At 46.3% G+C, this 13,383-nt stretch overlaps 2 protein-coding genes across 2 annotated transcripts; both read left to right on the forward strand.

Annotated features, from left to right (window-relative positions):
• Positions 1-1,629: 1,629 nt before the first annotated feature.
• On the forward strand, positions 1,630-8,454 carry GL218_07087 (Protein pyrABCN; the record flags this gene model as incomplete). Its single annotated transcript, XM_033583831.1, has 3 exons — positions 1,630-2,251; positions 2,306-8,340; positions 8,398-8,454. 3 exons carry the CDS (start codon positions 1,630-1,632, stop codon positions 8,452-8,454), a joined length of 6,714 nt encoding a protein of 2,237 aa, XP_033433170.1.
• Positions 8,455-9,344: 890 nt separating this feature from the next.
• On the forward strand, positions 9,345-10,175 carry GL218_07088 (uncharacterized protein; the record flags this gene model as incomplete). The annotated part of the gene is made up of 1 exon (XM_033583832.1): positions 9,345-10,175. One exon carries the CDS (start codon positions 9,345-9,347, stop codon positions 10,173-10,175), a length of 831 nt encoding a protein of 276 aa, XP_033433173.1.
• Between the last annotated feature and the right edge of the window lie 3,208 nt (positions 10,176-13,383).

The following is a 13,383-nucleotide window of genomic DNA, read 5'->3' on the forward strand; positions in this document are numbered from 1 at the left end:
TGCAAGTAAAGGTTTCCGTCAAATGCTTAAATATATGTACCTCTTAGGGCTTGGCTACCTTAGGTAGGTAGGCATTTAGAGGGAGCACCAATAATTTAAGTCCCGAGATTTAAGTTGATCGGCGGTTGGAACTTTATATACTGTAAATAGAAAGCAGAAATCTTCACTGTACATTTTCCTTCTTATATTAAGTTAAGGCTCTTTGAAATTCAATTATCTTTATTCTATGATGTTAGTAACCTACCTAGGTAGGAGGTAGTTACTCCTACTGAGCATATGGACAATGTTCATTATAACGAACTGTCGTGAGATATCAACAACTATTTTGTGGCTTACATATTTAACCCTCTAACTCGAGTTTAATATCTGTGTTACATAATTAGATGTTTATTTCTATGCAGTTTTGACTATGGGTATGCGGGTACATCTTACCTAATGTAGTGGATGTTCTTCTAGAGAAGCTTTTGAACTTCTCTTTCGACGGCACAACAATCTACTCTCACCTATAATAGCCTGTGCGTGGCTCCAAAGGGCATAATTTAATATACAGTGGTTATTACTTTTTAGAGATATTCCTGATATAAATCCTTACTTGAGTGTCCTTGCAAACGGTGGTCAAAACGTCTATCAATGATCTTTTCTCACAATCCACATCAATTTGATACATCTTGCAGTATTGAATCATCCGCTGTCCTCTGTTCTCAATCGTCTTAAATGTGACCCACTAGTTTGTTGGCAAAGTGTTATTTACATTCTTTCGTCTAATTCCTCAAGCTATAAAATGTGCCGGATGAATCAAATCCACAATTTAGAAAATTGTTTTATATACTGTCTTGAAACAAATAACAAGTTGATGATGCTGGCAATACCGCCACTGAGAAATTGATACTTTATTTGAGTCACTTACTTACATAGGACCAGGTATGTTTTAAATGTTGTCAAAGTATCTGATTCATTGGGAACCCAAATCCCTAGTCATCAAGCCCAGAAAATCTCATCGTACAGTAAAGCTTTACCTTATATAATAGAAATAAATTTAATTGAGTTTATGTATAGTGACCCCCATGTGCATAGGTACACATGTAGGTACTCAAATACTTCAGAATATAGATCGAGTCTAAAATGCATGAGCCACTTAGAAGGCAGGATTTTCTGCACTTATGGTCCAGATCCTGGTCCCGTTAGTGCTTGATTCACGAAACTCGTCACTGATTGGACCCCACAGTGTTCGAGGCGGGACTCTTACGTAGCACCGCATTGCAATTGGCAGCACTTAGAGCGGGAGCTTGTACGTAGGTACGAATAAGGAGGGACGAAGAAAAAAAAATTGCTTGGTGTACATTATGAATTTTCGAAAATTTCTTCGGTCAAACTTATTTTTTTTTTCTCACACTACACAATTCTTACAATTATCATACGATTGTCAATTGTACTCTACGACGACATGAGATATTGATCAGACTACTGTTTTGCGGCCTTAGAAAGCTCTGCCCCTGAGCTTCCTAATTGCTGCTTTTAGACAGCCCCTCCCCCTCCCCCTCCATCATATTTTTAGTCATTATCGTCAAACCTACCTACCTAGGGTAGACTCAGACACCCCTCTCGAGCTCCCTCCCAGCGCGAGTCGACATGACGGCACCAATCCATTATCAGCCCGCCTCTGCGCGGATGGTCGACTCGGAGGATGAAGGCCTCATGTGCCTCGACCTCCAAGACCATTCCTCCTACCAAGGCTACAGCTTCGGTGCTAAGAAGAGCATCGCTGGAGAACTAGTCTTCCAAACTGGTATGGTGGGATACCCAGAGTCGGTAACAGACCCTTCGTATCGTGGCCAGATTCTTGTAATCACATTCCCACTCGTGGGAAACTATGGTGTGCCTTCTAGGGAAACCATGGACGAACTACTTCGTGACCGCCCTGCACATTTCGAATCCTCCCAGATTCATATCGCTGGTCTCGTCGTATCTTCTTATGCCGGCGAGGATTTCTCGCATTATCTCGCGACCTCGTCCCTAGGAGCATGGCTAAAGGAGCAGGGCGTTCCTGCTATGTATGGTATCGATACAAGGGCCCTAACGGAACGTATTCGACAAGAAGGTAGTATGTTAGGCCGAATGCTGCTGCAAAAGCAGGATTTAACAAATGGAGCCACCAATGGTGTTGTAAGCCATCAAATTAAGAAGGATTGGAAGCCTTACTTTGATTCAATCGATTGGGTTAATCCCAACACAAAAAATCTCGTAGCAGAGGGTAGGTGCTCCCTATAGACGGACTGTCAATATCATTATGCTTATTGGCTTGCAGTTTCTATCAAACAACCCCAACTATATAAGCCGGATCCCGCCACAACCTTAAAGCATCCCTCTGGACGCCCTCTTCGTGTACTCTGTCTAGATGTTGGCATGAAAAATAACCAACTTCGATGCTTCTTGAACAGAGGCGTTGAAGTACTTGTATGCCCATGGAATCATGACTTTGCTAGTGGCGCGGGGTCCGAATACGATGGTCTCTTCATCTCGAACGGACCTGGTGACCCTGCCGTTATGCGCGAACCCGTAGAACAGATTGCCAAGGCGATGGAGGCTAACCGAACACCCGTGTTTGGTATTTGTCTTGGTCATCAGCTACTCGCTCAAGCGGCTGGCGCCAAAACAGCAAAAATGAAGTTTGGTAACAGAGGACATAATATCCCTTGTACAAGTATGGTTACTGGGAAGTGTCATATCACTTCGCAGAATCACGGTTTCGCAGTTGACGCCAAGACACTTACAGAGGAATGGAAAGAATTGTTCGTGAACGCCAACGACGGTAGCAATGAGGGAATCATGCATGTCAACAAGCCATACTTCAGCGTACAATTTCATCCAGAAAGTACACCTGGTCCTCGCGACACTGAATTCCTATTTGACGTTTTTATAAATACCATTGTCAATTGCGCCAAGGATCAAACGCTTCTGGATTCTCCAGTTAGCTTCCCCGGCGGCACCACCGAAGAAAACGAGCTATTGCACCCGCGTGTCAATGTTAAAAAGATTCTCGTTCTCGGAAGCGGTGGTCTCAGCATTGGGCAAGCAGGCGAATTTGATTACTCTGGAAGTCAAGCTATAAAAGCTCTGAAGGAAGAGGGTATTTATACCGTCCTCATCAATCCTAATATTGCAACGATCCAAACCTCGAAAGGTTTGGCTGACAAGGTTTATTTCCTTCCCGTCACTGCCGAGTTCGTTCGTAAAGTTATTGTTTACGAACGACCGGATGCTATATACGTTACCTTTGGAGGTCAGACCGCTCTCCAGGTCGGTATTCAGCTCAAAGATGAGTTCGAAGACCTCGGTGTGAAGGTGCTAGGCACACCCATTGACACTATCATCACGACAGAAGATCGAGAGCTCTTTGCTCGCAGTATGGATTCGATTGGCGAGAAGTGCGCCAAATCTGCCTCTGCAAGCAGCGTGGAGGAGGCCATGCGTGTCGTTCAGGACATTGGTTTCCCTGTCATCGTTAGAGCTGCTTATGCTCTGGGTGGTCTGGGCAGCGGGTTTGCTAACAACGAAGCCGAGCTCTTAGACCTCTGCAATAAAGCTCTAGCAGCGAGCCCACAGGTGCTGATCGAGCGAAGCATGAAAGGCTGGAAAGAAATTGAGTACGAAGTCGTACGAGATGCTCAAGATAACTGCATCACTGTTTGCAACATGGAAAATTTTGATCCTCTCGGTATCCATACGGGCGACTCAATCGTTGTGGCTCCATCACAGACGCTATCAGATGAGGATTACAACATGCTACGAACGACTGCAGTCAATGTTATCCGCCATCTAGGTGTTGTCGGCGAGTGTAACATCCAGTACGCCTTGAATCCGTTTTCAAAGGAGTACTGCATCATCGAAGTCAATGCGAGACTGTCAAGATCATCCGCATTGGCATCTAAAGCAACGGGGTATCCCCTCGCGTTTATCGCTGCCAAACTAGGGCTTGGTATTCCGCTGAAAGAAATCAAGAACACAGTCACAAAGGTAACCTGCGCCTGCTTTGAGCCTTCTCTAGATTACGTTGTTGTCAAGATGCCCCGATGGGACTTGAAGAAGTTCACTAGGGTGTCTACGCAACTCGGTTCGTCGATGAAGAGTGTCGGCGAGGTTATGAGTATCGGAAGAACCTTTGAAGAAGCTATCCAGAAGGCAATTCGAGCTATTGACTTCCACAATCTTGGCTTTGGTGAAACTAAGGCGCTTATGTCGATTGACGACGAGCTACAAACTCCATCTGACCAGCGTCTCTTCGCTATTGCAAATGCTATGCACGCTGGTTATTCAGTGGATAGAATATGGGAGCTCACCAAGATTGACAAATGGTTCTTGCACAAATTGATGGGCCTGAGCCAGTTTAGCAAGGAAATGGCCACATATACCACCGGCCAAATCTCCGAGCGCCCAGACTTACTTCTCCAAGGCAAACAACTTGGATTTAGCGATCGCCAATTAGCAAAGTTCTGGGACTCCAATGAGCTGGCAGTGAGACGTATGAGGCTAGAATTCGGCATAACTCCTTTTGTCAAGCAGATTGACACTGTTGCTGCGGAGTTTCCCGCCTATACCAATTACCTCTATCTCACATATAATGCTTCAACACATGACATTAGTTTTAATGATCATGGCGTAATGGTACTCGGATCAGGCGTCTACCGCATTGGTTCCTCCGTCGAGTTCGATTGGTGCTCAGTGAGAGCGATCCGCACACTTCGGGAGTCTGGCTTTAAGACCATCATGGTTAACTACAATCCTGAGACTGTCAGTACTGATTATGACGAGGCAGATCGTTTGTACTTCGAGAACATCAATTTGGAAACCATTCTTGATATCTATCAAATGGAATCCGCCAGCGGAGTTCTCGGTGCTATGGGCGGTCAAACCCCCAACAACATCGCATTGCCATTGCTACGTTCAGGGGTTAAAGTCTTGGGAACGTCGCCGGAGATGATCGACAGGGCTGAAAACCGTTACAAATTCTCACGTATGCTGGATGAAATCGCTGTCGACCAGCCAACCTGGAAAGAGCTTACAAGCTTCGAAGATGCGAGAAGTTTCTGCCGAAAGGTCGAGTACCCGGTGCTAGTTCGACCTTCGTACGTCTTATCAGGTGCTGCGATGAACACTGTGTACTCTGAGGCAGATCTCGCATTATACCTGCAACAGGCTGCAGAGGTTTCGCGTGAGCATCCTGTGGTGATTACAAAGTACATTGAGAACGCCAAGGAAATCGAGATGGATGCCGTTGCGAAGGACGGAACTGTCGTGGGTCACTTTATATCTGAACACGTCGAAAATGCCGGTGTCCATTCTGGTGATGCGACTCTTATCCTGCCGCCGCAGGATCTTGAGCCGACTACAATCCAACGTATCGTAGAGGCTACCCGGAAGATTGGCGCTAAACTTAACGTTACTGGCCCATTCAATATCCAATTCATTGCAAAGGACAATGATATCAAGGTTATTGAATGTAACGTCCGAGCTTCGCGTTCATTCCCCTTCGTGTCGAAGGTCATGGGAGTTGACCTAATTGAGATGGCAACTAAAGCAATCATGGGAGTTCCGTTTACTGAATACCCGCCAACGACTCTTCAGCCGGATTGCGTCGGTGTGAAGGTCCCGCAATTCAGCTTCTCGAGACTGTCTGGTGCCGATCCAGTTTTGGGTGTAGAGATGGCCTCCACCGGAGAGGTTGCTTGCTTCGGCATGGATAAATATGAAGCATATCTCAAGGCGTTGATGTCAACCGGATTCAAGATTCCGAAGAGCAATATCCTTTTGTCAATTGGTTCTTACAAGGATAAAAAAGAAATGCTCCCATCGGTCCAGAAATTGCAGAAGATGGGATATAAATTGTTTGCTACTGCAGGTACTGCGGACTTCCTTCAGGAACACGGTATTCCTGTCCAGTTCTTGGAGGTCCTTAGCAACGAGGAAGATGATCAGAGATCTGAGTTCTCACTAACGCAGCATCTGGCAAAGAACATGATTAACCTCTACATAAACCTTCCGTCAAACAACAAGTACCGCCGCCCTGCCAATTATATGAGCAAAGGATATCAGACCCGACGAATGGCTGTCGATTACCAGATCCCGCTGGTAACGAACGTGAAAAATGCTAAGATTCTAATCGAGGCTATCGCAAGGTATTTCGAATTAGAAATCAGCAACCGTGATTACCAGACAAGCCATCGCACGATAGTTCTTCCAGGGTTGATCAACATCGCTGCTTTCGTACCTGGAATTGGTGCTCAGGGCAGCAATGACCTTCAGGCTGTTACAAAAGCTTCAATCGCCTCAGGCTTCAGCATGATACGAGTTATACCTATGGGCATTGAAGGCTCCATTACCGACGCAAGGACACTAAAGATTGCTCAGCAGAGTAACAAAGAAGGAGGCTATTGTGATTACAACTTTTCCGTGTCGGCCACATCCAGTAACGCCGACCAAATTAGCCAAGTAACCAGCGAGGTTGGATCGCTCTTTATCCCGTTTAACCATTTGTCAGATAATATTAGCAAGGTCGCCGCGGTTACTGCACATTTCGACTCTTGGCCTACCCATAAGCCTATTTTGACCGATGCTAAGACTACGGACCTCGCCTCTATTCTGTTACTTGCGAGCCTTCACAATAGGCGTATCCATGTCACTAGTGTCACGACTAAGGAAGATATCCGGCTCATTGCTCTTAGCAAGGAGAAAGGCCTGAGTGTCACTTGCGACGTGTCGATTTATTCGTTGTACCTATCACGGAAGGATTTCCCCGAATGCCAGTATCTTCCTGCACCCGCCGACCAGCAGGCGCTCTGGGATCATCTTAGCACGATTGATGTCTTCTCTATCGGAAGTCTCCCGTATCAGCTTGCGCATTCTATTCAATCTGATGCAGACCCTACAGTTGGTATTGCTGATGCCTTGCCTCTTCTGCTGACGTCTGTCACGGAAGGCAAGTTAACGTTGGATGATGTCAAGACGCGGCTGTACGATAATCCAAAGGAGATCTTTGAGCTTCATGAACAGGTCGGAACTTCAGTTGAGATTGAAATTGACCGCCCGCACACTATACCCAAGACAGCGTCGTGGTCGCCATTTGCTGGTAAGACCATGCGTGGTGCGGTGCAGAGGGTTACTTTCAACAACAAGACGGTCTGCCTCGATGGAGAACTTCTTCCTCTGGCACCTCTCGGGAAGGATATGTCTACTCATGGCAGTATGCCTGCACCTATGTCGCCGCCTATGCCCCAACAAACGCATCCCTTCGATGCTCTCCGGACTCGACGCTTCTCTAACATTGGGAAACCAGTGGGGATGTCGCGGTTGACTGACGGCGAGGCAGACGACCAGAGACCTGCTTCAAGGAATGTGCCAGGTGCAGAAGAGTTCAGTTTGCCGGGACCTGCACGAGCACCGTTCGTTGACTCCCTGCATGACCTCCTTATGCAACCCTCCGCCTTCAAAAGCTCGCATGTGCTCTCCGTAAAGCAATACACGCGATCAGATCTTCATCTGCTGTTCACTGTGGCTCAAGAGATGCGCCTCGGTGTCGATCGAGAAGGCGTCCTTAATATCCTACGCGGCCGGGTTCTATGCACCATGTTCTATGAACCATCGACACGTACCTCGGCATCTTTCGATGCAGCTATGCAACGACTAGGTGGCAGGACAATCCCTATCACCACAACACATTCGTCTGTTCAGAAAGGAGAGACGCTTCAAGATACACTCAGAACACTTGAGTGTTACGGCGATGCTATCGTTCTACGCCATCCGGAAGAAACGTCGGTAGATGTTGCAAGGAAGTATAGCAAGGTTCCTATCATCAATGGTGGAAATGGAAGCAAAGAACACCCTACGCAAGCTTTCCTTGACCTCTTCACGATCCGTGAAGAGCTTGGTACTGTACAAGGTTTGATTATTACCTTTGTGGGTGATCTCCTCTACGGACGACCAGTTCACTCGCTAGTATATCTACTACGACACTACCAGGTCCAAGTTCAGCTGGTTTCGCCGAAGTCGCTAGCACTGCCAGCGGAAGTTCGCAGCCTCCTAAAGGAATCTGGACAGTTACTTTGCGAATCTGAGGAGCTTACCCCGGAGATTCTATCAAGGAGTGATGTGTTGTACTGCACTAGGGTTCAAAAGGAGCGCTTCCCCAGCATTGAAGAGTACGAGAAGGTCAAGAATTCGTACCGCATCGATAACGCGACCCTTAAGCATGCGAAGCAGACTACCCGCGTGCTACATCCCCTGCCGAGGAACGAAGAAGTTGCGGAGGAAGTTGACTACGATCACCGCGCAGCTTATTTCAGACAGGTAAGTGTTTGAACAAGTTTTCTCACGGCTTAGAAATATTTACTAATATATCTCTAGATGAGGTACGGTCTGTACTGCCGAATGGCCCTGCTAGCTTTGGTCATGTCGGGTTGAGAACGGTATATTTCCGCGTACCGGTCGCCTTCGCATCCGTAGTCACTATTTTTTATATACACCGACGAAACGTAAGGTACACATCTAGGAGCTTAAAAAGTTTAGATAGCTACTTCGTAACCATCCTTGGCAAGGTTTTAATAAGTTACTCGACATATAGATAGGAACATTGCATTAGACACTATTTAGGCTCACGCCGCTCATGAGTGCATGATTATTGTATAAAGGTATTGGTATAGGCGTATATGTATGCTTTGTATACTTTTACGAAGCTTGTTTTGGATGTATGTATATATGTATATCTTGTACTAGTTATATTTTGTATATATTGTATGTATATGCGTACGTCGTATGTATGTACGTTGTGTACCTAGACCTATATAGTTAATACTAATTTTCGTCATGCGTGTGTGTCCGTCTTGGTTTGGTGTGTGTCTAACTCTTCAAGTCTAGCCTGTCTTCTCTTATACCCACACAGCAATATTTAACCTTTTTAAGTTGTTATTTTTAAGAGAATAGACTAAATTTAATTGCAGTCTAGTATTAGATTTAGTGTCTTTAGTCTTTATTCTTTGGTCTTTAATAGAGAGTAATTACGTCATCATGGAATTTATATATTCTCTCCAAGATCAAATTAACCCCTCTAGTATTCCGTAGACACAAACGCACCAATAGAAATGTTCAATTACTATCAATCTATCTCTAGCGGTTGACAAGCCATATACCATAATTTACTTTGAAGGGGGAACCAGGTACCTTTTGAATGTAATCGCCACGTTTAGTCTATTCGGCTGATGATCCGATTCGCCTACCGCCCAATCATCTCTTCCCCGCGACTCGTACGACTTACAGATCGCCTTGCTTGCGAATTACTACTCACTTACCGCGCAATGGCAACATCAACATCTCCTCCAGGCCCAGCGCCCTGGAGACAGCTCTTCCTAGAACACGTCCAGACGATGGCATCGCCGGAGTTCACTCTAAGCACAATCCGGAAAACGTCTTCCCCGTCTGGTACGGTCTACTCGCCGCGTGCTCGCACGTGCGTCTTCCGCGGCTTGCTCGCGGGGCTACAGGTGAATCCCAAGAACGACGCTGAGCTGAACCCGGACGTCTACGAGACGGACTTCCCGACGTTTACGACGGACTGCCGCATGGATAAGATGGCGGAGCTCTTCGGCGTGGAGGAGACCGGTGAGGAACTCCGGGGCTCGGGCGGCGGCGCGCCTGTCGAGGCTGTCTTCTGGGTTGGCGAGGCGGGCACGCAGTGGCGCGTCCGCGGGAAGGCGTATGTCCTCGGCCCGGACGTCGAGGACTCGGCGGAGGGGAAGCATGTCATGTCTCTGCTGACAGCGCGGATGCGGCGCAAGAGCGACGGCAAGGACTGGAGCTTCACCCGGGAAGTCACGGCGCACTTCGGCAATCTAAGTCCCCTGATGAGAGGCTCGTTCCGGAACCCGCCTTCCGGCACGCCGGTGGCGCTGCCGGTGGATGACGATAGGTTGAGGCTGGGGCAGAAGGTGACGGATCTGAACGACGAGGTCGCGAGGGCGAATTTCAGAGTCGTGGTTATCGTGCCGGAAGGCGTCGATCGCACGGATCTGAGCGATCCGGAACGCGGCCGTAGGTGGCTGTATACGTTTGTGGGAGGGAAGTCGGAGGCTACGGCGCCGGGCGGGCTGGTGGAGGATGGGTGGGAGAAGGTGGAGGTGTGGCCGTAGCTGGTACGGGAGGAAGAGACCGAGTCTACGGCGGCTACGTACGCCTCGGTGGTATGGAAACGTCGATTATGACATATCTACATATCTGATTACCTTGTTGGTCACCTGGGTGAGGAAGGGTCGTGGACCCTACATACAGCATAGTGGTGTATAATGCGTAGCTCCGTCTTGCCGAGGTATTACTACTACCCCCTTACCTATGGGCATTATCGTATGCACATAGACACATAAGCACCTACATACATGTGTGTGTGTGTGTGTGTGTAGGAGTCTTGGCATGACCAGATCTATCACAGCCCTGCAAGTTTCGAACATGTGATGTAATACGTAGAAGGAAATGTTTCCTCCCGGGCCGAACACATGGCAATCAGTATATCCGCGAACGGGATGCCGTATGCTAAAGTAGACCTTGCACTCCGGTAACCATCGCGGTTTTTTTGGGGGGGTTTTTTTTGCTCTTCGGCATACTACGTAATGTAGGTGCGGAATATGAGGTGCATACATACATACATAGGTACTTACATAGGATCATCCCATATTTATTTAGCCATGCGGGTTCTGTGACCTCGTGGGTGAGAGGCTAGGCAGGGGTAAAAAAAACGGCGATTTTTTAAATTGCTCTCTGGTCGCGCTGTCACATTTATTTTGTTTTCCCCTGCTGTTAAGATTTAGGTAGGTAGCGAGTGAAATTAGTCGCACCATGTCCGGTGGGCATAGAATGTCGTTGTACTGTTGCTTTGCAGGATAGGTAGCTCTGACATCGAGTTGAGGATCTACCTAGGGGAAGGATCGTCTAGTGCTTATGGTTCAGAAAACCGATGCTTTCTTTTCGCAGGTCTTAACACATGTAGGTAGATAGGTACCTAGATATTCCGTTTCGTTGATTTGGCCTCGAAACGAATTATATAAAACATAATTGTGGATGTAGTTATATTTCTTTCAGTTCTTCTACTAACTAGTTATAGTCTATATATACATAGTATTAAGGGATGTGATGGTCTCGGCACGGGAGTTTTCAACCCTTGAGTGCTAGGCTTCGGATCTAACACACAGCATCTTACGGGTGTTTTTAGCGCAGAAGGTCAAAAGTGGGGGAGAAGAAGAATAAAAATGCTTCCATTTGGAAGCTTTTAGGCGTTCCGTCTCAAGCATGGGGGGAGAGGGGGGGGCAACCATCGTGACTTTCCCACGTGTTCGAAGCCGGGGTCCGTCCCGAGGGAGGCGGGGCGGGAAAGAAACAAGGAAGAGGAAGGAGAAGAAGGGGCTGGGTTTACATATTATGTATATAGTGTATGTAGTTCAAAGTATTTTGACCGCTATAAATTGAGTCTTTTTGAGTCTTGGCGATATATGTATGTAGGTATACATGTTTTATTATGAGGCTGGGGCCTAGAATAGCACGTACCAGTATCCGGTATTTACATGTTCAAGTAATTATCCGAACATCTCTCTGCTTGCTTTTGTCGCCTTGTTTTGCTTCCGGATATGGAATGTGCATAGCCGACTGCAACCCCTTTTTCTTAGGTACATACCTTATTTGGGAGTTTGCGAATAAACTGATTGCCCCCCACTGCGAGCCGGCGGCAGGCAAAAGGCATCGTGATCTAAGTTCGGGGAATGCTTTTCTTTATAAAACGGGCTTTGCTTTTGAGTCTTATAAATATTGTATGTATGTTGCGATTTATTTTATTAAATTAACTATCAATTTTTACCTTAGATGGTATAACTAATATTAACGAGTAAATCGTTTCGATGATCATATAACTATACCCTTTTATAAACCTTTTATGAAGCGAATCGTGCTATCATATACCTAACTCGAATATAAAGTGTATAATATGCTTACATAGGTAGGTAAAGCTTTAGATTCTCGAGCGGGGTTTGACGCGAAGCAGCGAAGAGGTAACAAAGTAATCCATACGTACGCACTTTATATGTAGGTAGTTATGTATGTATTGCTAGGTCATGTTTCAGGCATAAGCCAATCCGATATGAATGTGAATATGTATGGCACGAATTCGATCGGTAGGATGGACTGTGCATATTCACCGCTTAATTCATGTATATGCAAAGACAACTATATGCATGGCTCCCCAACCACATTGGGCAATTGCATCGGCATTACAATTTATATTATACGACGACGAATACTCAGGTGATGTAAGAGGCTGTATATACGTATGTACGTATGCGAATATCGTAAGTACATAGGGCTAGGTTAAGAGATATGTGAGGTACTTGTGTAAATATGTTTTCAAGATATACTATGTATATGAATGAGTCTAATAAATGATATTCAGTTTCATATGTATTAGTGTACAAAGTAACTATATACAATAATAGAGCAGATATATTTCTCCTTGTGGCTAAAACATCATCATCACATTTATTATCAGCTCTCAATTCCATCCCACCAAAAAATACCGAGGACAGCAGGCAAACAAATAACCTATCATATAAGTAGATGTAAGTGATATGTCTCGTTGATCTCTGAAAGCATATTCTCGATGCAAGCCAACTCATTGTTATATCCTGTTTAGGCACTGTATCTCCGGTCACCCTCCATCTTACGCCGCAGCTACATGTGCACTACTACTACGACACAAGGCTATTCCCGTCCTCTCTTACGCTCATACCACATTACGCCCCCAGCGTCTACTACACTACATACAGTAGTGTCCAACCGCTAAAGACGGTCCCGCGTGTGCAGTGACATGCATCGTGTTAGCTAGCGTAAAAACTTTGCGACCTGTCATGGACCCCATACGAGTAAACTCGATGGTCGATGGTGACCGGCGCCGAGCTGCCGCCAATCGCCAAATGTCAACTGCAACTTGTTGATCAACTTGATCCAAGGCAGATGCGGCCGGCTTATCCTTAGGCTGAGAATTCCCCCCCTTTGGCAGTGGCGTATTCCGATGGGGTCCGAAAGGTCTCTGCCCAAGTCTTGTCGTAAGACTATTTTTCAAAAAAGTATGGGAGTTTTCTTGTCTTCTCCACTGTGGTCTCATTATTTACATGAAATCCCGTAACGGATGCGTGTCTCCCGCCTCTAATCTGCAAAGAAGACCGTGCTGCATGTGGCACGTACGCTTTATTGTATGTATGTAGAGTGGTATGCCCCCAAAACTGCTAACGGACCCTTACGAGTTTTTATATCAGCAACAGGTGAGAATGTATGTATGTAGAGAGGTTAGCTACTTCTTAG

This window comes from Daldinia childiae, assembly GCF_008694065.1.
Source record: "Daldinia childiae strain JS-1345 chromosome Unknown Scaffold8, whole genome shotgun sequence".
In the NCBI taxonomy this organism is placed as follows: Eukaryota; Fungi; Ascomycota; class Sordariomycetes; order Xylariales; family Hypoxylaceae; genus Daldinia; species Daldinia childiae.